The sequence below is a fragment of the Panthera onca genome, chromosome D1 (assembly GCF_046562875.1).
Source record: "Panthera onca isolate mPanOnc1 chromosome D1, mPanOnc1 haplotype 2, whole genome shotgun sequence".
Taxonomy (NCBI): Eukaryota; Metazoa; Chordata; class Mammalia; order Carnivora; family Felidae; genus Panthera; species Panthera onca.
Genome location: NC_138348.1, coordinates 10,860,756 through 10,888,094, shown reverse-complemented (window position 1 = coordinate 10,888,094; position 27,339 = coordinate 10,860,756). Strand labels below are relative to the sequence as shown.

Below are 27,339 nucleotides of genomic sequence, written 5' to 3'. Positions count from 1 at the left end.
CTGTCAGCACAGAATCTGTTTCAGATACTCTGTCCCCCCACCCCTCTCTGCCACTCCCCCACTTGTGTGCTCTCTCTCCCTCTGAAAAATAAACATTTTTTAAAAAGCTCTATTGGTTTTCTTCCTCTTCTGTTTTCAGAAAGGATTTGTGTAATATTGGTATTATTTCTTCATTGAACGTTTGATAGAATTCAGGAGCAAAGCCATCTCCCCCCAGTCTTCTCTGTGTGACAAGCCTTTCAATTACAAATTCAGTTTCTTTTCATGATACAGATCTATTTGTATTAATCGGGGTTCTCTAGAGAAGCAGAACCAATAGGATGCACTGATATGGCAATGGCATTTATTACAAAGGTTTGGCATGGGTGATTATGGAAGCTGAGAAGTCCCAAGTTCCACAATCGGCCAATTGGAGCCCAGAGAGCCAATGTATAATTTGGGTCCAAGTCCAAAGACCCAGGAAACTGGGGAGCCTACTACAAGGTAAGATGTTAAGGACAGGGTTTATTTTTAATTATTTATAGTTCATTGCTATTTATATTCTGTGGAGAAAGCATCAGAAAAATCACACTGTGGCACAGATGGCCTATTGCATAATTCCAAATAGCATTCACAGTGTGGTCTGAAGTGAATGACTTTCCAGAAATTGTACGGATCAGTGGTCCTGAGACATGCTCTGCAGGAGCAGACCAGCGTCTTAAATCTCCAACAGACTTACAACAGTCTCTTTCTTCTTGTTAAGAAGGCTCTGACATGATGACAGTCCTTATGGCATAAGCATTGTATACTTAATTTTTTATGTTCAATGGTCATCCACTGATGGAAAGAGTAGGCGACTGTAACAAAGTCAGCTTTAAAAAACCTGTGACCCCCATATTTCTGAGGACACTTTAGGCCCTCTTTGCTATGGAGACGTGGATATATTTTCAAGAACACAAACTAGAACAAATCCAAGACTTGCTCATTGAAGAGATAAATGAAACAACTTAAGTGGGTTGGGAAGCCACATCATCATAATCATGATATGGAGATGTTATAGAGGGTCCATGCTCCCTGGAGGACAAGTCAACTGCCATCTGTGGAGAAATCAAGACATACAACAGAGGAGCATATGGTATGCCTTTTGCCCGTGGCCTTATGTCTCCCAATGTCCTGTGGATCCTTCTTCGGGTTACTTTTGTCTTGTTCTGATACAAATACCTACACCTACCTAGACACCTCCTCAATGTGTACCCAGTCTAATCTTATGCACGTGGATCCTAGGGGCAAAACTGAATACGAGGGGCTTCTCACACAGATGTGTAACACGACACAGGGGCTCAGGACTTTAATATGCTTTATATGGCTAACAACAACGAGGTAAATATAAAAATGGCAGAGAATGTCCCAGAAAACATTCCAAGTCTCTGGACCACAGACCTTCACTGAGGTCACATCATAGCGACAGCCCTGGTAACTAGATGCAGAGGCCCCCAGATGGCAAGTTCAAGCACAAAGGAGATGAGCCTTAGAATAATAATCCCCTGCCAATTAAAATCCTGCATAGAAAAAGGTTACGGGGGGCACCTGGGTTGCTCAGTCGGCTGAGTGTCCAACTCTTGACTTCGGCTCAGGTCATGATCTCACGGTTCACGAGTGTGAGCCCCGCATTGGGCTCTGTGCTGACGGCGTGGAGCCTGCTTGGGATTCTCTCTCTCTCCCTCTCTCCCCACCCCTCCCCTGCTCGTGCTCTGTCTTTCAAAATAAATAAATTTAAAAAAAAACCATTAAAAAGAAGAAAAAGTTTACAGGATTGAGCAAAATGAGCTTTGCCATTGACCGTGCTTGCTCTCATTCATAAATGATTGACCTACTCTCATCAGTGATAAAATGTCCCACCCTGACTTCCTCTACAGAGCAAACTTAAGTGACTATGCAGCATAATTAACCACTATATCATACAGACACTCAAATTTGTAGTTACACTCACACAGTGACACGAGCTCCTATTACGTGTTTTTCCTGACATCACTAACATGAAAGAAAGCCTGTTGATTTGCAAAGATTGCTTTATTGAAGCTTATGTAATTTGGGGTATCTTAACAACGCTTTTGAACTTCATAGTAATCTTGACTATGTCCTCAGTGTATCAGGGCAGCATAGGCTCCATGTGATGTCTGTAGAGAGAATCGTGGGCTTTGTCTATCATCGTTCTGAAAGGAACAAAACATCTAGACTTTTCATTGTTTACCTTCCAGGGACAGGCATCAAATTCACTGAATGAATTCATTGACATTCATTCTGCTCTCGCCTAAAAAAAGGTTTTAGTTAGCTTTACCTGGTACGCATGCCTTCGCATGACAATAACTTAGAGCACAGAGAAATTTATTCATTCAGGGTCAAGGCCCTGATTTTTTTACTTCAAGTGGCCTTTCAGTGATAATCTGTGCATTTCTGCCACCTGTATTGAGAATACATTCTGGAAGTCATTTTGTGTATGTGGAAAAATACCAGGAAATTATTTCACTGGACCAGGAAATCCTTATAACAATGAGCAAATCATCTAATATGTTTTGCATGTCATAAATGAATCTGCCCAAACTGGCAGCAAAGGCTATGAGCCATACTCCTGTTAATATGGCATTCACAGTGTTCATCCTAGGCTGACATATATCTGAAAGAGATTCCGAAAGCACGTTCTTATTTCACATTCTTTAAACTGACAAATGATTACACATGTGTGCCCTACATTTAAAATAGAACTAAGCACCGTGAATTGACATTCTGAAAAGTTGTGGAAGAATTTGCTATCTTCCACTATGGAATTTTTCCTGTATAAGGCAGAAAAGAATTCTAGGGAGTTTGGGGGGAAAGAATCATTCCGGAACCTCAACTCAGTGCAAAGAGACACCTGAGAAGTTAAGACAGCTTGGTCTTTTTGGAAACATAGATTGACCTATTCTGTGACTCTTAATTTTCCAAAACCATAGAGGAACTAGTCATCTTTTTTTCTTTTTTTTGTAATTTTCTTTCCTGACATAATAGACAGTTCTAGATATAATTAACTTCATATAAGAATAGAGTGAAGCGAGTCAGTCTATGAATATATCATCTGTAGTCTTCTCTCCTAGCATTGAATGGTTCTTAATTCTCAATAGGCTTCCCCAAATTCTGTGCTCGAAAACAACACATGAAACAGATATTAAGAACATGTACATAGTCTAACTGCTAGAAAAATCGAAGGGATTACAAAGATTGGTTCCCCAAGGAAAATGGAGGAATTTTCAATTGCAGGCATAGAGGCAGAACACAGAAAAGGAGGCTTTGGCCATAATGCACATGCGAATGATCATCAAGCCAATCATGATTTGGCTCAACCAGCAAATGAGAAAGTGCCTCTGAGTTAGGAGAAATAAACTTTACTCTTTGCAAATTAATTGCCTCCTGCTTGAAGGAGCTCCTTATAATTTGGAGAAACTTTTGTGTAAGCGTCTAAATTTTAAATTCAGAGCTCTCAAATCCAGGACATTTTGGAGACTGGACTAAATGGTACACGCAGCCTCTTATTGATGACGTCCCCATTGTCTTCTGGATACGGGAATGACTGTGATCGCTCCACACTCTTCTCTTAGGTCTTCCTGTAACTTTGACCTATAGCTAATTTAGGGGAACATGAACCACCCCAGGACGACTGGCTCCCCCGTAGGAAGTTCTGCAGATTGGTCTGTGCCTCCTGAGGGAAAGGCATTGGCCCCGACTGGCCCTGGTAGGTGTCTGGATTTCCTCCTTGAACATCCATAGTTGTGTCCCCTGATACTATTGTTCTTTACAACCTGGCACTTCCCTTGCTGACAGAGGGTGTGTTGGCCCAGGAAGATCAGGTAGAAGGACGAATCTTTATGATTCCATAGGCAATTCCCACCCATAAAGCTTCAAAGTAAAACATGGGCGCTATGCCAAATGAAAGACATTAGACAATGGAACTGTTTTAAATCTTGACCAGGAAAGACATGATATTAATAAGCGTTTAACATTGTGTCTTGGCTACTGAAGAACGTTGTGACCTCTGTCTTATTAAGGCGAGTTAGAAAGGCTAGTACGTAACGTAATAAGTAACGTCAAATCACTCTGAGAGGAAACAGAAGGTCCTAGCCTGCAAGCTTGCTCCATTTGGATACTTTGCCTTAAAATATGTTGAACCCCATCAATGAGGCTGAAATGACACATTAGCCATTAGTTTTGGTGTTCCTGCCCCACAAAGATGTTTTTACTGGAACTCCAACTCCAGTTCTAGAGCGCACTATAAAAATCTTGTGAAGCATGCTATATGAAGAAAATACCTAGAAACAATAAAGGAAAACACAAATATTTTTTCTGACTCAATTACATCCCGTAAAACCTATTCATCCTTTTATAGAAATTTAATGCCTTTTTTTTTTTTCCAGGAGAATATCCAAGGGGAAAAAAAAAATCACTGTTGTTATTTTCAATGAGAAGAATAAGTAGGAAAGACAAGGCATAAACACATAGAAGTTAGTATTTAGATGCTGAATTTGTTGTGTTTTTTTTTTTTTTTTTACTTTTTTATGTTTATTAATTTTTGAGAGGGAGAGACAGAGCGTGAACAAAGGAGGTGCTGAGAGACAGGGAGACACAGAATTCGAAGCAGGCTCCAGGCTCTGAGCTGTCAGCACAGAGCCTGATGCAGGGCTCGAACCCATGGACTGGGAGATCATGACCTGAGCTGAAGTCGGCTGCTTAACCCACTGAGCCACCCAGGTGTCCCTAGATACTGAATTTGTAAAAGGACCCAGGTGGCATTGTGTTTAATGCAGGCTAATAATCTGATAAGAATTATCCCATGATTTTCTGGCTTTGTTCCAATTCTTAGCAATGACAGTTCCTGCACTCTGTCTTCCCATACTCAAAATGTATTTTGTGGGGCACCTGGGTGTCAGTTGAGTGTCCAACTCTTGATTTCAGCTCAGGTCATGATCCGTGAGACTGAGCCACTCGTGGGGCTCTGCGTTGACTGTGGAGCCTGCTTGGGATTTTCTCTCTCTCTCCTTCTCTCTCTCTCTCTGCCCTTTTCCCACCATCCCTCGCTAAGATTTTTAAAAAAGTGAAAAAAAGACAAAAAATGCATTTGTGTTTATTCTGTGTGTTGTTAGGAAAAAGCGTATTTTTCTTATACCTTCATAATACTATAATTAGCTCAAAAGTTTTGTCACTCCTCTCTCATGTCTCTCTGGACAAATTGTGACTCATTCTTCACGATGACAAAATGGTATTTTACCATTTTTCTTTTGCTGACTCCTGATTGACAAAACACACCCATTGGAAGTGAGAGCCTTTTTGCGCAATATCCTACTTCTCAACAAGAATAAGGAACACTTATGGGGCACCTGGATGGCTCAGTCAGTTGAGCATCTGACTTTGGCTCAGGTCATGATCTCACTGCTCGTGGACTCAAGCCCCGCCTCGGGCTCTGTGCTGACAGCTCAGAGTCTGGAGCCTGCTTCAGATTGTGTCTCCCTCTCTCTGCCCCTCCCCCATGCATTCTCTGTCTCTCTGTCTCTCTCTCTCTCTCTCAAAAATAAATAAACATTAAAAAAAAAAGAATAATGAACACCTAGAGAATATAATTCCATACCAAGTACACCTTCTTCATGGATCACAGTACTTATCCTGATAAAAAAAAAAACCCTTATTATTTGTTATGTAAAATTGGATAAAACAGCACCAAGGAAACTAGCTAGCCAGTCTTGGGGACCAAAATACTCCGTGTTGCACATTCTGGACAGAATATGGCTTTTAGGAGAATTATTTCCTGACCTTCGCAAATGATCCCCACTATTGAGATCATTTCACAGCACAGCTTGGAAGTGCTCTAAGGGCTTATGAAATTGCAACCTTAAATTTGCAGCCAGAGAGTTGGGTAATTTTTTTTATGCAAAAAGAAATGCCCTTAGACAATGATGACCTTCTCCAATAATTAGTGCCGTTACCTAACAAATAGCTTTTATAAGATTAATATCCGCCTACATTTTCCTTGCATGGGACAACTCAAGGAAAACTTACATGAGCCTTAGGCACCAGCACAGCCTGAGCAAGCCATCTAAGAATCTAAGAGAAAAGCCACCATATGTAAGAAAATAGGAGAAACACATACCTGTGTCCCCAAACATCATTCAATCTAAACTAGATGTTAGTGCAAGACTAGGGAACATCATTTTATGAGAATCTATTTCTAAACCTTTCCCAGGAGGTTCCCTGAACACAGCAAGTGAATGTATGAGCTGATCCCTCCCAGGTACTCTATTTTTTTTAATGTGTATTTATTTTGAAGGGGGAGGGGTAGAAAGAGAAGGAGAGAGACTCCCAAGCAGGCATGGAGCTCGACATGGGGCTTGAACCCACAACCCTGGGATCACGACCTGAGCCAAAACCAAGAGTTGGATACTTAACTGACTGATCTACCCAGGCACTCCACATAATTGATTTGTAGTTTATTTATTTATTTATTTTTTAATTTTTAATGTTTATTTGAGAGAGAGAGAGAGAGAGAGAGAGAGAGAGAATATGAGCAGGGGAGGGGCAGAGAGAGAGGGAGACACAATCTGAAGCAGGCTCTAGGCTCTGAGCTGTCAGTACAGAGCCTGATGTGGGGCTCAAACTCACAAGCTGTGAGATCATGACTTGAGCTGAAGTTGGACTCTTAACCGACTGAGCCACCCAGGTGCCCCAGATCTGTAGTTTAAACATACAGTTTTTTTATAGGTCAATTACACATTACTAGAGTGGTGGTAAGCATCTGAGCTCTTGTTTTTTATTTCTATAAAGACAAAAAAGTGTATGACTTCAAAAAGGAAAATGCTAGATTTTCCCTCCAATTTAGATATATAATTGGGCAGATACATATTTTGTCCTTCCCTTGAAGTGTGCCGTAGGGAATCGAACCCTCACTGTAGTGCTGAGAGTTCAGTGAAGACTATTGCAAAAAAGAGTTGTAGGATGTGTTGTATGGAAGCATTGAATCACTAAATTCTACACCTGAAACTAACATTACACTGTGTGTTAACTAACTGGAATTTAAATAAAATCTTAAAAAGAAAGAGTGAAAAGATGAAAAGGTTCTGAGGGTCTGATATAAACCATGGCGACTATAGTTGATAATAGTGAATTATATACTTGAAATTTGGTAACAGAGTAGATCTTAAGCATTCACACACACACACACACACACACACACACACACACAGCAACTATGTGGAGTGATAGATGTATAGTTGACTTGATTGTGAAAATCATTTCACCATATATACGTATATCAAATCATCATATGTACACTTTAAAAATACTACAATTTTGTCAATTATACCTCAACAAAGCCAGGTTGGGGGGGAAGACTTAGAAGAAAAGGAACTTTGGGGTGCCTGGGTGGCTCAGTGGGTTAAGTGTCCAACTTCAGCTCAGGTCATGATCTCATGGTTTGAGTTCGAGCCCCACTTCGGGCTCTGTGCTGACAACTCAGAGCCTGGATCCTGCTTCGGATTCTGTGTCTCCCTCTCTCTCTGCCTCTCCCCCACTCACGCTTTGTCTCTCTCTCTCCTTCAAAACTAAATAAACATTAAAAAAAATTTTTAAAGAGAAAAAGGAATTTTAAAAATTATATTGAGGAGGCTTTTGTAAGAGAGGCTTGTGCTCTGGCCTCTTTATCCCAAGAAAAATAATCACCATAAATGTTTGATCAAAACAATACGTTACTAGTCTTTTACATTTGAGAAGCTGCCTATGATATTGGTAATGGCTGTAATGTTTAGCCAGACTTATCTCCATGAAAAGAGAATGAGAAATCCTTTATTGATTAGAAGCTCGATTGGTTAGAGATGATACCAACGATGGCCCGTGATGTAAACTTGTCTCTCACCTGTACTCAAGCCTCTACCGAACTGTAGCTAAACCCTTCAGTCTGTGTCGGTTTAATATGACTGTAATTGGCAGGGGTGGCTGTGACCTAATAGGTCACATGGAACATGCAGCTAATACGGTTAAGTTATGATAAGCACAGGTGTTTCAGGGATGAAATCTTATTACAGCATCATGGCCTATGCTGACTGATACAATAGTAGTCAACAAAGGAGGATCCAAAGAAGGTTTTGGCCTTATCTCGTTTTATTCTTCCAGTTCCCATCTCCATGACTGCAGGTGGCAGAAGCATACTCTCACATCGGTACTTGTCTCAGGTGTTATAGTATAACAATGTGTCCTTCCTCTCAAGATTTTGGTAGAAGGAAGGCTGATTCAACAAGCCTTGATAAGGACTTTCGGAAGCCGATTTCAGGAAAGATAATGCAGAAACCTGTGAATAAGCCAAAGCATCATTCAGAATAGTTTCACCTAAATCCTCCGAGTTTTATTCCAGTCCTCTTCCTTAAGGTATACCCTGGACTCCAAGGCTACCCCATGTTACTCTGAGCTGCTGTGATTTAATACATATTCCCCAGGGAGGGCACAGTAGAGGTCAAGGTCAGTCACCACCGACACTGCCAAGTTACCCAGTGTCAGGATGTGTGTGAACATTTTTCAGCTTATTTCCCTACATCCGTGAGATTTGTAGGAGGTAACGGAAAAAGAAAATCGACTGATATCCAGGATGATACAAACTAGGGAGAGATAGGAGATCGTTGCCTTCCTTTTCTGTCTTTAATGTGGAAAAAGCACCCTGGATATTTCTGGGAACCCTAAATATTTACGAAGGCCTAGAAAATTAATCTGCGCCTGTTATATATATATGTGTGTGTGTGTGTGTGTGTGTATGATTTTTATGTCTGCTTATATATACATGTGTAAAGATTTCATGAGAGAATATATATAAGATTTTCTATATGTATGAGGGATGATCATTGTGTTTTCCAAAAATGTATTTGGTACTTTTTAAAAGACACTTGTATGAGGTTAAAGCTACATTTTCTCTTATTTCCTTAAAAAAAAACATTTGCATTTATCTGAGCAAACGGCTACTGATTTGTGACTTTAATTTTAAGGCTGTTTTCATCTCAGTATGGCCAGATTCTAAGACCTGGCCAAGTGGATGTAAGAAAAATTACTGTGAACCACTCTTGACTGGCACACTTAAAATACAGTGTGTGTGCTTCTTTTCTTTTCCTGCTGGCTAGAATACACATACAAGGGATGGAACTGAGAGAGCGCTCATGGATACAGACCTGAAATTCACCATTAAAGAGAACAAGGCTGGGGGCGCCTGGGTGGCTCAGTCGGTTGGGTGTCCGACTTCAGCTCAGGTCATGATCTCACGGTCCGTGCGTTCCAGCCCCGGGTCGGGCTCTGTGCGGACAGCTCGGAGCCTGGACCCTGCTTTTAGATTCTGGGTCTCCCTTTCTCTCTGCCCCAGCCCCGCTTGTGCTCTGTCTCTCTCAAAAATAAATATTAAAAAGAAAATTTTTTTAAAGTTGCCTCTTAGTAGTAAAAAATAAAAAAATTCCCACCCACTCCTTAACATTAAACAGTTCTGGGGGCCCCTGGGTGGCTCAGTAGGTTGGGCGTCTGACTTCAGCTCAGGTCATGATGTCACGGTCGGAGCGTTCCAGCCCCACGCCCGGCTCTGTGTTTACAGCTCAGATCCTGGAGCCTGCTTCAGATTCTGTGTCTCCCTCTCTCTCTGCCCCTCCCCACTCACACTCTGTCTTTCTCTCTCTCAAAAATAAGTAAACATTAAAAAAAATTAAAAAAAAAAGAGAGAACAAGGCTGTTCTACCATTCCTGATGGTTTAAAGATATTTTCTTTTCACAAGCTCAAAGGCCTACCTTGCAAAAACTTGGAACTATTTGGCATCTGAAACAATCCCCAGATCCCCTGCACCATCAGAACGTGGGGTGCAAAAATCAAGCAACCCCCAAAGAGGGCAAACTAATAATAATAAAGGGCTATTTAATAAATGAGAAGAGGAGAAAGCCATATCCTTGTTTGGGCTTCTCAACTCCTGCCTAAGCGAATCATAATTCCTATAGATGGGTAACATTAAGGTTATCAATGACTTGTTTTTCAAAGTGGGGATTTGTGTGATTTTTAATCCTCCTAATCAGCTATTATTTTTGGCTCTGAGTGGAAGCGAGGGCAGATAACAAGACTTCTACTCAGTAGCTTCTTAAGTAACAAGTAAGCAGTTCCAGAATTATAGGGGAAAACGGCAAATCACTCAGAAATCCTGTACTTTGAGCCAATTATAACAAATGCATGAGACTTTGGATTTTCCACCTTGATGATTTTCCAAAGTGAATGGGTGGTGCATTCACTTTGGGGGAGGGAAGTTGAATAGGGCATTCGGGTGGTCACCGAACAGAGCGTGATAGGAAATTGTTTGTCTACCAGTTTTCAGTATTATCTGCATCCTCAAATAGCACACCTCAGAGGTTTAAACTACACAAACAACTGCCCAGCTTGTGGCTAAATTATGCAACAGCTTTTGCAATTCGGTGTGGCCATATGGCAAAGATCCGGCTGACGAAGGAAGGCCTCAGAGCAGCAACTTCTACAGGGAAAGAGAAGCCACACAACGAAGAAGCTAAAGCTATACCTCCAGATGTGGTCCGCTGACTTCTGAGCTGTTACAGGAAAGGAGAATAAAATGACAACTTTCAGGTACTTTGGAGGTAGTCTGAGTTTCTACAGCACAATACCACGACAGTATAAGTTACCCCTTTGTGGGGTGATGTTCCTAATTATGCTTTGAATTATTCAAGCAGAGGACTTATTTTTGTATCTTTTCCATGCCACATGGTGCAGCCCACCAGTAGATGTTCTGTGTACGATACATACATGAATCAATGAACCAATAAGCTAACAAAAAAATGGAATTACTCAGTGTCAACATGGTTGAAAGTTTCTGATTGTCCTAGGCATTAATCAGTGTGCTGGAAAGTATGGTTAGCATATAAAGAGTGGTTCTCATGGGGCTCCTGGGTGTCTCGGTCGGTTAAGTGTCCAGCTTTTGATCGTGGCTTAGGTTTATGGGTTCATGGGTTCTCACGGTTCATGGGTTCCAAGCCCCAAGATAAGCTCTGCACTGACAGTGTGGAGCCTGCTTGGGATTCTCTCTCTCCCTACCCTGCTCTCTCTCTCTCGAAATAAATAAGTAAACTCTTTTAAAAAATTAAAAGGGGTACCTCAGTGGCTCAGTTGGTTAAGCGACCGACTTTGGCTCAGGTCATGATCTCATGGCTGGTGAGTTTGACCCCCACGTCGGGCTCTGTGCTGACAGCTCAGAGCTTGGAGGTCTACTTCCGATTCTGAGCCTCTGCCTCTCTCTGCCTCCCACCCCCGACCGCTCACAATCTCTCTTTCTCTCTCTCTTTCTCAAAGATAATTAAACATTAAAAAAATGAAAAAAAGAAACGAGTGGTTCTCAGAAATTCTACACCACCCGTTTTGTCTTTGTTTCTCTCAAAAATTATGCAAATAATCATAGCCCACATCACTAAATAAAACAATCAGCTGCACCCTCGTTCTCTCAAGAACTGCTACTTACCCAGTCAATTCTCTTGCCATCCACACTGTAGGTGAGCATGGACAGAGCAAGTGTAATTAAAAATTGCAGACAGTTCAGGATCATTAGTATAACCACAAGACCCTGTTAAAGAGAATAAAATTCTGTTGCATTGGATTTTCCTCCCATGGCCCTGTGAAAACCCATATCCCAGAGCTTCACCTCAGGCCCATTGTGGGGAGCACCTTAGCATTATATAAAATGGTGATACCAGGTTGAATCAGAATTTAAAAATATATGTGGCGCTTTTGACAAACTGGATTTCAGAAGAAAAAAAAGTCACTGAATTTTAACACAACAGTGACTGCATTAAAAAAACAGCTTTGGGGGCGCCTGGGTGGCTCAGTCGGTTAAGCGGCCGACTTCGGCTCAGGTCATGATCTCGCGGTCCGTGAGTTCGAGCCCCGCGTCGGGCTCTGTGCTGACAGCTCAGAGCCTGGAGCCTGTTTCAGATTCTGTGTCTCCCTCTCTCTGACCCTCCCCTGTTCATGCTCTGTCTCTCCCTGTCTCAAAAATAAATAAAACGTTTAAAAAAAAAAAAAATAAAATAAATAAAAAAAATAAAAATAAAAAAACAGCTTTGGTTACTTTCCTTTCCACAGTGATCACTTATGTTATTAATATTATAATATTGTTCATTCTCAGCTAGCAGAAAAGATGCAGTGTCTATAGGAGCAAGTCTTTTCAATGGATTTGGGGATTCAAGGAGAAATGGATCCAATCCCCCTCTTGAACCTGGTCTCCTAACCAAAACCAGAAGTCTCCTAGAGGTTAAAGTTTCTTTTATAGTAATTCATCAGAAAGATGGTTGAAATTGTCTACAGGGCCAAGTTGGTACTGGTTCTCATACATGATGTCAGTCCCTTTTAGCAGATGTGTGGTAATAGGTAATTGTGATGTTTAAAAAAAATTTTTTTAATGTTTATTTATTTCAGAAAGAGAGAGAGACAGAGAGCAAGCAGGGGAGGGGCAGACAGAGGGAGACACAGAATCCGAAGCAGGCTCCAGGCTCTGAGCTGTCAGCACACAGCCCGATGCGGGGCTTGAACCCACAAACTATGAGACCATGACCTGGGCTGAAATTGGACACTTAACCAACTGAGCCACCCAGGTGCCCAGTAATTGTGATCTTAATCTGTGTTTTCTTAATGACTAGTGGCATCTTTCCAGGTGCTCATTTGCCGTCTGTGTATCTTTTTTTGAAGTGCCTACTCTACCTTTTTCCCATTTTTTTCAACTTTTATATGGAAATAATTGTAGGAAGTTACAGGCAGTTGCTAAGAGAGCACAAGGTGGTCCCATTTACCCTTATCCACTGTCTCCCTATGGTTATATCATATGTGTCTATGGTGCAATATCGAACCAGGACATTAACGTCGGAATAATGTGTGTGTGATTCCGTGAGATTTCATGATGTGCGTAGATTTGTGTAACCACCACCACAGTTAAGACAGTATTATTCCATCTCCACAGAGCTATCCCTCATGCTGCTCTCCTATAGCCACACATACTTCCTTTCCTTCCACCATCGCTAACCCCTGTTAACCACTGATTTGTTCTCTGTCTCTGTAATATCGTCATTCTGAGAATACTGTGTAAGTGGAATCATACAATTGGTGATATTTTGAGATTCGGTTTTTCACTCAGCATGATGCTCTTTAGATCCAGAGAAGCTGTTTTGTGAATCAATCATTCACTCCTTCTATTTGCTGAGTAGTATTCTGTTGTGTGTATGTATCATAGCTGAGTCATCATTTATCTGCGGTAGGACCCTTGGTTGTTACCAGTTTTTGTGTGTGACATAAAAAGTTTCTGTGAACAACCAAGCACAGGTTTTGTGTGGAATTTAGTTTTTATTTCTCTGAGACTAATGCCCAGGAGTGAGATTGCTGGGTTGCATGTTAAGTGTATCTTTAGTGTTTTAGGAAATTGACAAACTACTTTCCTGAGGGATACTTTCCAGAGTACCATTTTACATTCCCACCAGCAATGCAGAACACATCCCGTTTTTCTGCATCCTTGACAGCATTCTGTATTGCCACTATTTTTTAAATGATGCATATTGTGTTAGGTAGGTCGTCATACCTTGTAATGCTCTTAATTTATATTTACCTAAAGGGGTGCCTGGGTGGCTCAGTCGGTTAAGTGTCCGACTTCGGCTCAGGTCGTGATCTCACAGTCCATGAGTTCGAGCCCTGTGTCGGGCTCTGTGCTGACAGCTCAGAGCCTGGAGCCTGCTTCAGATTCTGTGTTGCCCTCTCTCTCTGCCCTTCCCCTGCTCATGCTCTGTCTCTCTCTGTCTCAAAAATAAACAAAAACATTAAAAACAAATTTATATTCACCGAAAGGCTAGTCTAGTCATATTAAATGCCTTTTCGTGTGTCCATTTGCCATATGCACATATTTTCTTCAGCAGAGTCTCTTCATATCTTTTGCCCATTTTTAAAATTGGGTTGTTGGTGTTTCATTGTTGAGAGTTCTTTATATATTCCAGAAATGTATCCTAGGTGCCAGTCCTTTGACAGACATGTGTTGTGCAAATATTATCTCCCAGTCTGGCTTCTCTTTTCATTCTTATTTTATGAATTCAATGACTATCTCGTTAATTTTTTCCAAAAAATCACCTTATCATTATAAATGACGTTTTTCACCCCTAGTTGTATACCTTGCTCTGAAACCTACTTTAAGGGGTGCCTGGGTGGCTCAGTCAGTTAAGTGTCCGACTTTGGTTCAGGTCATGATCTCACAGTTCGTGAGTTTGAGCCCCACGTCGGGCTCTGTGCTGACAGCTCAGAGCCTGGAGCCTGCTTCGATCCTGTGTCTCCCTCTCTCTCGGCCACCTCCCCCCCACCACACCCGACTTGCACTCTGTCTCTCTCTCTCTCAAAAAGAAACGAGCATTAAAAAACTAAAAAAAAAAAAAGACTGTCTTTCAATCATTGGTTTTGAGAAATTTCACTATGATGTGCCCTGATACAGTTGTTTTTTTGTTTTCTTATGCTTTATTCATCTTCTTGGATTCTGTGAGTATACAAGTATTACCAAATTTTGGGAAAGATTCACCCAATTGATTCAAATATTTTTTTTCTGTCCTACATTCGCTTTCTGCGGGGACTCCAGTTACATGTCTCTTCAATAATTTGAAGTTATTTCGTTGGTCACTGATGCTCTTTTAATATTTTCACGTGTATTTTGTGCCTCTGTTTTTTCCTTTGGATGGTTTTTAGTATTATTTCCTCAAGTTCGTTAGTATTTTATTTTCCTGAATGTTTAATTCTGTCATTAATCTTATCGGCCAGTTTTTCTTCTCAAACATGGTAGTTTTCTTCTCTAGAAGTTTGATGTGGGACTTTAAAACATATATCTTCCATGTCTGCACATAACTTGAAAGGATGGAACACAGAATAAAGTAACTCTTAAGGTCATTGTCTGCTACTTCTAACATCTGTGTCTTTTCTGAGACTGTTTCAATTGATTCACCTTGTTATGGAACATATTATTTTGCTTCTTTGTATGTCTGGTCATTTTTTATTATGTGTGAGACATTGTAATGTTATCTTGTCAGTTACAAGACATTTTTACAGGCTGGCAGATGGAAACAGACTCTATACCTGGCCTTAGGTGAATGTTGGGTACTGTTCCCTCTAATCATTTGGGGTGATCCTTCCTCTGCCCTCAGGTATTTTTTCATGCACATGCACTGATAAGTACTGTAATTAATATTTAAAGGGACCTAGGTATAGATTTGGAATTATCTGTTTGCAGATCTCCTCAAGTGTGCTCTCCCACAAACTCGAGATGCCTTGGTTTCTCCTGACTCTCAGCTCCCTGCTCTCCTCAAATCAGAGAGTTTTCCTGGTTTTACCTGGATTCTAATTGTATACAGAATGCATATTTACTGTAGAAAATTTGTAGGAACATTAAAATATAAAGCCGACAATAGAAATCACCCCAATTACGGACCAAGAAGTAAATAACGTTGGTACATTTGTTTGCAACTTTTCGTGAAGGTATCAAATTGGCATAAAGGAATTTTGGGTTCCCTGCCCTTGTTCATATTGAATGCAAATATTTTGTCTCTTGTTAAAACGACATCGGACTTACCTAGAAATTATGGATCCATTCAAATGAAGGAACCTTTTTTAGACTTGTGCCTATCATCTCTTATCTCCTGATCCTGGGCCTCATACGTAGGCAGGCTTTTCAGCATTCAGAAGAAAAATACTTACAGTTACAATTGATGTGACACCAGGACATAAATCTTCCATGTCACAGTTCATGAAGGTGATTTTTACTAAGTTGTGTGAAAGAATAAGAATTCCGATACTCGAAACAACTGTGCTGAGAGTGTTAGCTCTCAGATTTCCTCTCAGCTGCAATACAGAAAAAGTTCATTCACCGAAAATATTCAGGACCCTTAACTTCTGATTTCTTACAGGCCTCCATAAACCTTTCCCAGGAGAGATATTCACAAATAATTCTTAATACCTCTTCTGGGTACTAATTAACTGTGTCGCAGTTAAATTAAATGGAAACCCACAATTGAGCAAAGGAAAGCTGGAGGCAGCTGACAGCTGAATAAAATATGCCACAGGAAAAAGCATCAGTTGTGAGCTTTTATTCTTTCCCTTCCCTGATATGGATGAGCCCAAATAAATGTCTACCCTGTTCAAGCCTAAAGGGATTCATGTCTCTATATCAACGTTACTCCTGGCCATAAAGTCTGTCTCAAATTTTACTCATGGAGATTTGTGTTCTGAAAACCCAAGGGAATAGATCTTATCTAAACCTGAGGAGGCTTCTGATTGTATCCAGACCCAGAGTGATCAGATGAATTCGTGGAAAGAAAAGACATTTGTACTTGTCCTCAAATGTACTGGAAAACAAGGAACTTCTGGCTTATTGGGCCTTCTATAGGATATCAGAGTGTTACAAGGCCACACACTATTTATAAATGAAATATGAATTAACTGATACATTACCAGAGCTTTGGTTTGCTTCTTTGCAGACACAACTGTCATAGATCCAGAAATGATAAACTGCTCATGAGAGAGAAATGAGCTTATTAGCACTTCTTCCTGCACATTAACTGGCCATGTCTAAAGGATCAATTACCCTTAGTGTGTATTTTCTTTTCCTATGAAAATCCCTTCAAAACTTTGAGTAGGGCAGATTATTGAAGTGCATACAGTGCGTGACTAAATTTTCATGGCTGTCTTCGCGTCCTTATGAAAATAATTGACAATCCTTATCTAAAGGTGAAAATCCTTATCTAAAGCAGAGGGGATGAAATCAAAGGAATCCAGTGAATGTTTCCATGGAAGGTAGAGAAAAATTTAAAAAGAGAGCTAAATTTATCTTGAGTTTCAGAGAAGGGACTAAGTGCACTCATATCCCATGATTCTCATCTCAGTAGCTTTGGCCAGGAAAAAAGACAAGTTCAAAGGAAGAGTTGTTCACTACATGACCATCATCTTCAACACTTCAATATTCTATGCATATTTGAAGAGAACTCTGTGGGTGAACCAGGAATTATCTAATAACCCAACCCAATACAGTCTCTTAAAGGAAACGAGCAGGATTTTACTGTATGGCTGTATGCTACCTAGACTTTAATGAATAATCACCAACACATAGACCTTAAGGCTCCTATGACAATAGAAGGTCTAGAATGGCTGAGATTAAATATTGAACCTTAGATCGGCAAGTTTGAAAACTCTGCAGCCTTTGCAGGCGGCCAGCGCGCAATTTGATGGATGACTGAATGAAGAGTTAATTGACTATCAGTTATTTTAGGTATAAGTCAGATGTACTCACAGGTAAAGCTGCCCATATCGGGAAGCCTATCTGAAATGAGAAGAAACCGGCGTTGGGTGTTGCGTAATGGAGAACTGAAATTCCAATGATCCCATAGATGATGAATTTCACACTAATCATAATCTGAGCCACCTGGATAAAAGACAGAGTAGAATAAAATACAGACGTCGGTGAACATTCCAAGAGAGAAGAATTCTCTGTTCAAACACAGAGGCCACCCGTGGATTGGACCGTCAGACGTCACTAAGAAGAGCTCCTGAGTAGAGCTGGGTACCGTGGTATCTGCTCCCTGTACTGGCAACAGCTAAAATCACATCACTGTGACAGCTTGCCTGTCTCTTGCCTGGAGTCACCCCTACAGGTATACACCCTGGTGTCCTTCAAGGCCTCCTCCATGGGATTCCCAGCACTCTACTATCTCCCAAGCTACCCAACCCCTCCCACTCCCCCACCCAAGATTAAACAAAAACCTTCTAGTTTCTCTTCACTAAAACTTCCACCTGGCTGAGGCTCACCTACCCCCAGGAGTTTGAGATGTTCCTTCAGGAATCTCTGCAGCTTGTTTGGTGTGTGTCCTGAGGTGTCAGGTGTTACGGCCTTCCCTAACCGGACACCGTGGTTTTGATTTGAGGAAACATCCACAGCTATCCCACTGGAAGCCACAATTTTTCTCATTCTGTGAAGAAACCAGCCGTTAACAGCATCAGATTCACTATTCACTACTCACTAGGCACAGTACTCTGTGCTCTTCTGTAAGAAGTTATTAGTAGGAAAGTAGACACTCGTGTTTCTGTTTCTGTAGACTTTATAGCTCATAAAGGAGACTTAGGCCAAGTCATGTTTGTCTACGATTGTAGATCCCAATACTGTGCCCACAGCAGGCCCTTCATAGCAAAAGTAGGAAAAAGAAAGGAAAAAGAAAATGATGGAGCCTTACAAAAGTCACTTAACAGGTGTCTGGGAAATTTTCTAGGTTATAGAAATATGTCACTCTGTGTCTGGGTTTCAACACGAGTTCTATGTGGATTAGGTGGCAAGATGGCCCAGGAAGAACTGCTCCATATTGTAGCATGGGCATTGCTTCCTTCTTTTTTTTTTTTTTTTTTTTTTATGACCATGGAGTATCCCATTGTAAGAATATATTACATTTTGTCTATCTGTCCATCAGTTGATGGGCATTTTGGTTGCTTCCACTTTTTGGCTATTATGAAAAATCCTGCTGTAAACAACGATGTGCAAAGTTCTGTGTGTACTTATGTTTTTAATTCTCTCGGGTATAGACGTGGCGTAGAACGGCTGTGTCATCGGATAATTCTGTGTTTCACCATTTGAGGAACTGTCAAACTGTTTTCCGGGGTGGATCCACCATTTTCCATTCCTACCAGTAGTGTGTGACAGTCCCAGTTTCTCCACATCCTTGACGACACTGGTTATTGACTGACCTTTTGGTTATAACCATTCTAGTGAATATGAACTGGTACCGCATTGTGGCTTTGATTTGCATTTCCCTATAACTAATGATTTTGAGCATCTTTTCGTGTGTTAATGGCATTTGCATATCTTCTTTGGAGAAATGTCTATTCCAATCCTTTGTACATTTAAAAATTGTGTCATTTGTCTTAGTATTGAGTTAAAAGACTTCCTTATTTTTTTCCATACAAGTCCCTTATCTCACATATGATTTGCAAATACTTTTTTTCTCATTCTGTGGGTGACTTTTCACTCTCTTGATGGTCTCCTCTGAAGACCAGCATTACTTGTGATGAAGTCCACTTGATCTGTTTCTCTTCTGTGTCTCATATTTTCAGTCTCATCTCTAAGAATCTATTGTTAAACCCAAGGTCATGAAGATCGAGACCTTCTAGAGAAAAAAATCTCTTAGATTTTTTTTAAGAGTCTTTTCTAAGAGTCTAATTTTAGCTTCTAAATTTAGATTTTAATCCATTTTGGGTTAATTTGTGTTTATGGTATAAGCTAAGGGTCTGACTTCATCATTTCATACATGGCTGTCCAACAACACTATTTGTTGGAAAGACCTTCTTCCCATATTGAATGGTTTGGGAACTCTTGTCACAGATCAGTTGAGTATAAACAGATAGATGAACTCATTTCTGGACTCTCAATTTAATTCTATTGATCTGTATGTCTATCCTTATACTGGTATCACCCTGTCCTGATTATTACTGCTTTGTATTGTTGCTCTGAAACTGAAAGTGTGAGTCATCCACTTTGTTCTTTTACAAAAACATTTTGCTATTCTGGGTCCCCTGCAATTCCATATGAATTAAAAAATTTTTTTTTCAAACGTTTATTTATTTTTAAGACAGAGAGAGACAGAGCATGAACAGGGGAGGGGCAGAGAGAGAGGGAGACACAGAATCTGAAACAGGCTCCAGGCTCTGAGCTGTCAGCACAGAGCCCGACGCGGGGCTCGAACCCACGGACCGTGAGATCACGACCTGAGCCGAAGTCGGACGCTTAACCGACCAAGCCACCCAGGCGCCCCCCATATGAATTTTAGAATCAGTGTATCAAGTTTTTAAAAAGTAGCTGGCTGGGATTGTAAGAGAGAGAATACTGAATCTCTATAGGTCACTTGGTGCCTATTGCCACTGTAAGAACATTAAATATTCTAATCCATAAGATTTCTTTTCATTTAACTACACCTTATTTATTTGAATAATGTTTCTGTAGCGTTGAATTTTATGCTTCTTGTACGAAACGCATTCCTAAGTATTTTATTCTTTTGGATGTTTGTAAATAGTGTTGTCTTACTAATTTCATTTTCAGCTTGTTCACTGCAAGTGTATAGAATTACAGGGATGTTTGTATATTGATCTTGTACCCTGTACCTTCTTGAACTAGTTTATTAGTTCTAATGGATTTTAAGTGGAGTCCTTTGGATTTCCTACCTACACAACGATGTTATGTGCCAATAGAGACAGTTTTGCTTCTTCCTTTCTCATTTGAATGCTTCTTATTTTATTTCATTTTCTAATTGCTTAGCTAGAACGTCCTGCATAATGTTGACAACAGGAGGGGTGGCAACAGGCAACCTCGTCTTATCCCTACTCTTGGCAAGAAAGCTTCCAATCTTTCACTGTTAAGTATTGTGTTAGCTGCGGGATTTTCATAGATGCCTTTATTGGGTTAAGAAAGCTCCCTCTTATTCCTAGTTGTTGAGTGTTTTTATAACGAAAGGGTATGAGATCTTGTCAAATGCTTTTTCTGCATCTGTTGAGATAATCATGTGAAGTTTTTCTTTTTGATGGCGCACTTTTCTAGGTGATGGTGCAGTACATTAATTGATTTTCAGACTTTAAATCTACCTCACATTCCTGGGATACATCCCACGTAGTTATGGTATATCATTCTTCTACGAAAAAAACTTTTAACGTTTATTTATTTCTGAGAGACAGAGAGAGTGCAAGCAGGGAAGGGGGCAGAGAGAGAGGGAGACACAGAATCTGAAGCAGGCTCCAGGCTCTGAGCCATCAGCACAGAGCCCCCCACATGGGGCTGAAGTCATGAAATCATGACCTGAGCCAAAGTCGGATGCTCAACCGACTGAACCACCCAGGCGACCTTATCATTCTTTTATATATTTCAGGATTCAGTTTGCTAGTGATTTGTTGAGGATTTTTGCATCTAGATACCTAAGAGATATTAGTCTGTAGCTTTCCTTTATGGTAATATAGTTTCTTGTCTGGCTATCAGGGGAAGACGGGGCATATAGAATGAATTTGTAGGTGTTCCCTCCTCTTCTACTTTTTTGGAAGAGTTTATGAAAATTTGGTAGTAACTCTTCTTTAAATGCTTGGTAGAATTCACCCATGAGGCCATCTGGGCCTGGGATTTTTCTCTGTGGGCAATTACTTTTATTAAGAAGCCAATCAGTGTCTTTACTCTTTAGGGGCACTCAGATTGCTTTTTCTTGAGTCTTTTCAGTAGTTTGTGTCTTTTAGAAATTCATCCATTTAAGCTAAGAAATCTAATTCATTTACATATAATTGCTTATAGTATACGGTTATAATCCTTATTTCTGTAGGATCGGTAGCAATGTTCCCTCTGTCCTTTCTAATTTTTAAGACTTCTACCTGTTTTTCTCGTTCAATGTGGCTAAAGATATGTCAATTTTGCTGGTCTTTTCAAAGAGCCAGCTTTTAGTTTCATTGATTTTTCTGTATTTATTTTTGTTCTGTATTTCATTAATTTCTGCTCTGATATTTCTGCTTGCTTCAAAAAGAATTTTTTTAATGTTTATTTTATTTTTGAGAGAAAGAGCATGAGCAGGGGAGGGGCAGAGAGAGGGGGACACACAGAATCCAAAGCAGGCTCCAGGCTCTGAGCTGTCAGCACAGAGCCTGACACGGGGCTTGAACCCACAAACCATGAGATGATGACCTGAGCCCAAGTCACATGCTTAACCCACGGAGCCACCCAGGAGCCCCAAGACTGTTCCTCTTTTTTAAATAGGTATTTTCAGGTAGCAATTTCTCTCTGAACACTGCTTTAGCTGCATTTCATAAGTATATGTCATTTATCATGAATGCATTTCCTAATTTCCCTTTTGCTTTCTCCCTGACCTCCTGCTTTTTAGGAGTGTGCTACTTAGTGTGTATGTGTGTGTGTGTGAGTTTCTCGAATTCCCTTCTATTATTAACCATTAACTTCATTCCTGGTGTGGTCAGAAAACATACTCTGTATTATTTCTATCCTTGTAAATATATTGAGGTTTGCTTTATGGCCTAGTTGATAGTCTATTATGGAGACTAATCTATGTTCACTGGAGAAGAAAGCCTTTCTGTTGTTGGATGGAATGTTCTCCATAAGTCTATCAGGTCTGGTTGGTGTATAGCTTGTTCAAGCCTCCTATATCAGTTTTGACCTTATGCCTAACTGTTCGATCCATTATTGGATTGAGGCATTGAGTCTCTAACAGTGATTGCTGAGTTATCTGTTTCTCCCTCAACGTCTGGTTTTGCTACCGGTAACACCATAACTTGGTGTTCCGTTGTTAGCTGCATGTATGTTTGTAATTGTGTCTTCCTGGTGAAACTGACCCCTTTAGCGTTATAAAAAGCCTCTCTTTATCTATGCTAATGTGTTTCTGCTTCTTTGCATGTCTTGTAATTTTTTGCTAGAGAATGGACATTTTAGGTAATATACTGTAGCATTTCTGGGAATTGTACCCCTCCTCGGCTTGCTATTTTTATTTCTTTGTTTACGTTTATATTCCCTGGCAGGACTATTTTAGTAAGCTTATTTCTCCCCACGCAGTATGAAGCCTCTGATGTTTCTATCCAGGGAACAGAGCCGTGGGTGTGCCCGCAGTCACCCTGGGATGACCTTGGTTTTCTCAGAGCTTGCTTTGAATGTTTCTTTCCCTGCCCTCAAGCAGTGATTAATCTCCACTAATTGCAGGCTGACTGCTCTACTCTTTTCAACAGTGCCCTTTCAGTGCATTTTGAATGACTCCACAAAGGTATGCAATCAAAATCAAGCTCCCTTAAAATCTTTTTAATGTTTATTTTTGACAGAGAGAGAGAGAGAGAGAGAGAGAGAGAGAGAGCATGAGTGGGGGAGAGGCAGAGAGAGAGGCAGACACAGAATCCAAAGCAGGCTCCAGGCTCTGAGCTGTCAGCACAGAGCCCGATGCGGGACTCGAACTCACAAACTGTGAGATCACGACCTGAGTCAAAGTCGGATGTTTAACTGACTGAGCCACCCAGGTGACCACCCTCCCCCCAACACACACACATCAAGCTCTTTAAAGAGGTAGTTCTAGATGCTCTACATCACTCATCATCAGGGAAATACAAATCAAAACCACAATGAGATAGCACCTCACACCTGTCAGAATGCCTAAATTAACAGCTCAGGAAACTACAGGTATTGGCCAGGATGCGGAGAGAGGGGAACGTTTTCGCACTGTTGGTGGGAATGCAAACTGGTGCAGCCACTCTGGAGAACAGTACGGAGGTTTCTCAGAAAAACGAAAATAGAACTACCCTATGACCCAAAGGATACAAAAATGCTGATTTGAGGGGACATATGCACCCCAATGTTTATAAGCAGCACTATCAACAATATTATGGAAGTGTTATGTCATGGAAAGAACCCAAATGTCTATTGACTGACAAATGGGTAAAGAAGATGTGGTATATATATATATATATACACACAAGGGAATATTACTCGTTGATCAAAGACAATGAAATCTTGCCATTTGCAACAACGTGGATGGAAAGAGTGTATTATGCTAAGCCAAATCAGTCAGATAGAGATAAATATCGTATGATTTCACTTATATGTGGAATTTAAGAAATGAAACAGATGAACATAGGAAAAGGGAAGGAAAAATAAAAACAGAGAGGGAGGCAAACCTTAAGAGGCTCTTAAAGACAGAGAACAAACTGAGGGTTGCTGGAGGGGAGGTGGGTGAGGGGATGGGCTAAATGGGTGATGGGCAGTAAGGAAGGCACTTGTCGGGATGGACATTGGGTGTTATAGGTAAGTGATGAATCACTAAATTCTACTCCTGAAACCATTATTACACTATGGGTTAACTAAATTAAAAAAAATAAAAAAAGAAAGAAAAGAGTTCCAAGTCAGTGTTTGAAACTTGTTCCGGCCCCAGGCAGGCCTTATTCCATTTTCCCCTGTGAAGCTTGCCAGTGTATGATTTAGCATATATCTCCAGTTAATCTACTGATGTGTTTTCAATTGCCTTTCATTACCATCTACACTGTTTTTGAGAGAACATTTAGGCTTCACCTTCACACTCTATTTCAAATGAAGTTGCTTCCTCTACTACGTATTTATCCAAGGGATACAGGGGTGCTGTTTCGAAGGGGCACATGCACCCCCATGTTTATAGCAGCACTATCGACAATAGCCAAAGTATGGAAAGAGCCCAAATGTCCATCGACGGATGAATGGATAAAGAAGATGTGGGATATCTATACAATGGAGTATTACTCGGCAATCAAAAAGAATGAAATCTTGCCATTTGCAACTACGTGGATGGAACTAGAGGGTATGATGCTAACAGAAATTAGTCAGAGAAAGACAAAGATCATATGACTTCACTCGTATGAGGAATTTAAGAGACAAAACAGATGAACATGAGGGAAGGGAAGCAAAAAGAATATGAAAACAGGGAGGAGGACAAAACACAAGAGACTCTTAAATATAGAGAACAAACAGAGGATTACTGGAGGGGTGGTGGGAGGGGGGAGGGGCTAAATGGGTCAGGGGCACTAAGGAATCTACTTCTGAAATCATCGTTGCACCACATGCTAAGTTGGATGTAAGTTAAACAATAAATTAATTAAAAAAAGAAAAACGAAAATAGAAAAAAAACGAAGTTGCTTCCTTTGGGGAGTGATTTGGAGACCTCTGTTCCATGGTCTACTACTCCCTACCCCCAGGCAAAAACAAACAAAAGTAAATCATAGTTCTAGTGCTGGGGTATAGGAATAATGACATACTTCTCTATGAATGACACCACTACTTTAGGAGCCACGTACTCAGTGGGGTAGGGTAACAGACCCAGGTCCCCTCAGCTTGCCTCTCACAGTATGGAACCCAACTCATGCGTTGGAGTGGGACAGTCAGGACCCAGTATTCTCAGCCATGCTGTGCCCAAGGAAGAGCCTTCATCCTCAAGCAGGGCGTCGAGAAGAAAAGAAGGAGCCTCACGTCTCAGGTACACTCACCTGGAGCTTAACCTCACAACAGGTAGTGGGGGGCAGGCTGCCAAATGTCGAGGTCCTGTCCCCGGTCGGGAAGATGGCCGTCTGAGTGGGAGCTGGGAGGGGTCACAGAGGGAGTGAGTCTAGATTCAAATACCACAGATTCTTGCTTTCTGTCCCTGTGTTTTCGTTGATTTGTCTTCAGTAAATAGTATTCACTTGCTCTCTGACCATTTGTAGACACATTAAATGCTTCTTAAGAATTTTTACCAGTTTGCCTGAGGAGAGCTCTGTAAACCTCCTCACACTTCCTGCTAGAAGGAGAACCCCTAAACCACTTTTTAAGTACGATTTTACCTCGTTTATGTGTTTTATTGGTCTTGTGTTTATACCGTGGCAATGTTTGTGAAACACTACCAACGCGCCACCCAGCATCCCTATCTTGTCCATTCTGTACCCCACAGTAATTAAACTAATATTAAAGGATTCAGAGGCTAGTTTTGCCCCCTCTTTCCCCCTGCGTGGGAAAGGATGCTCACATGATCCAAACACGAATTCTCCTCGATTTGAGGTCCAAAAATATGTTACTGGAGGCATCCCACCGTCTTCTGTACACAATTATGCAAAGCCTATTTCCTACTCGATGAAAGAAAAACTTTCCCCTAATCACCTTGATTACAAACAACACTCCTGCACGGGTCCCCTGGGAAACACAACCAGAGGAAAGCTTATTTACCATAAAGGCAATTCCCTCAGGAAAGCGTAAGTGAGGATACAGGGAAGGGAGGCAGGACAGTAGGGAGACGAAATACCACGTAGCCCCTCTCAGAGCTGCCATTTTCCCGGGGAAGCAGACGCCTTGCACCAGAGCCCCACCCCTGCCCGGGCTCTGTTTGTCTCCAGAGTCAGGGTCCTGTCTCCACATCCCGGAATTTACCCAAGAAGCCCCTCAGGTGCCCTTCAGAATCGTGAAGAAGAGTGAAGAGCGGTGCATACCTGGTGTGTTCCAGAACACAGAGGTGGGGGCCTGGCGTCTCCTGAGGTGTTGGCTTCTCTTCCGTGTCTGGCACAGACTGAGTCATCACGTGGGGGCTCAGATCTCCACTCTGATCTCTGTGAGGCTCCTCGTTGGCTGCGCTCCCACATCCAGTACTCTCCAGATAAGTGGCTGTGATGTGCTGATACTTCTCAAAGTTCACTGCTCAGAATTAGGAGCATTCTAGCCTATTCCTTTACTTGCCACCCCTCAGATTCCACGTTCTTCCAGTCTGCTGACTAAAAACTCTATTCATTGCCCCATCATCAATAAGTTAAAATGAGTCCTTCATCGGCAGCCTCAGCCTCAAGTCCATGCCTCATATGGAGCATCTCCTCAGACACACCTTTGAAGGAACATGGTACCGGGGAGCATTGCCAGTAGTTGTCAGGCTGGTACCACGTCTCCTTTCTCTTGTTCAGAAGGAACTGACAGAAGTAAATGTGGGCAGATGGGATTTTAGAAACTTGGTGAAGCAGGTTTTGTGCTGAGAACTTTAGGAACATCATCTCCTCAAATCCCTCCAGGAGGACACTGAAGGGCAGTTGGCTCTTCAACAGGTTTGAACCATGGGGGTCCAGTTGTACACAGATTTTATTTTTATTTTTTTAATTATTTTTAAAAATATAATTTATTGTCAAATTGGCTTGCGTACAACACCCAGTGCTCATCCCAACAAGTGCCCTCCTCAATGCCCATCACCTATTTTCCTCTCTCCTCCACCCCGCCTCCCACCATCAACCCTCAGTTTGGTGTCTGTATTTAAGAGTCTCTGATGGTTTGCCTCTCTCCCTCTCTGTTTGTAACTATTTTTTTCTCCTTCTCTTCCCCCACAGTCTTCTGTTAAGTTTCTCAAGATCCACATATGAGTGAAAACATGATATCTGTCCTTCTCTGACTGACTTATTTCACTTGGCATAATACCTTCCAGTTCCATCCATGTTGTTGCAAATGGCATGATTTCATTCTTTCTCATTGCCAAGTAGTATTCCATCGTATATATAAACCACATCTTCTTTATCCATTTGTCAGTTGATGGACATTTAGGCTCTTTCCACAATTTGGCTATTGTTGAAAGTGCTCCTATAAACATTGGGGTACATGTGGCCCTATGCATCAGCCCTCCTGTATCCCTTGGATAAATTCCTAGTAGTGCTATTGCTGGGTCATAGGGTAGATCTATTTTTAATTTTTTGAGGAACCTCCGCACTGTTTTCCAGAGTGGCTTCACCAGTTTGCATTC

General features: G+C 41.2%; 1 protein-coding gene across 1 annotated transcript; it reads right to left on the bottom strand.

The window, feature by feature from the left end:
• Positions 1-7,565: 7,565 nt before the first annotated feature.
• LOC132660712 (high affinity immunoglobulin epsilon receptor subunit beta-like) lies at positions 7,566-26,142 on the bottom strand. Its single transcript, XM_060604490.3, has 7 exons — positions 26,057-26,142; positions 17,883-18,039; positions 17,364-17,495; positions 16,529-16,585; positions 15,776-15,919; positions 11,529-11,630; positions 7,566-8,341 (listed from the first exon to the last, which is right to left on the bottom strand). Exons 1-7 carry the CDS (start codon positions 26,140-26,142, stop codon positions 8,222-8,224), a joined length of 798 nt encoding a protein of 265 aa, XP_060460473.3. The 3' UTR covers positions 7,566-8,221.
• Positions 26,143-27,339: the final 1,197 nt, after the last annotated feature.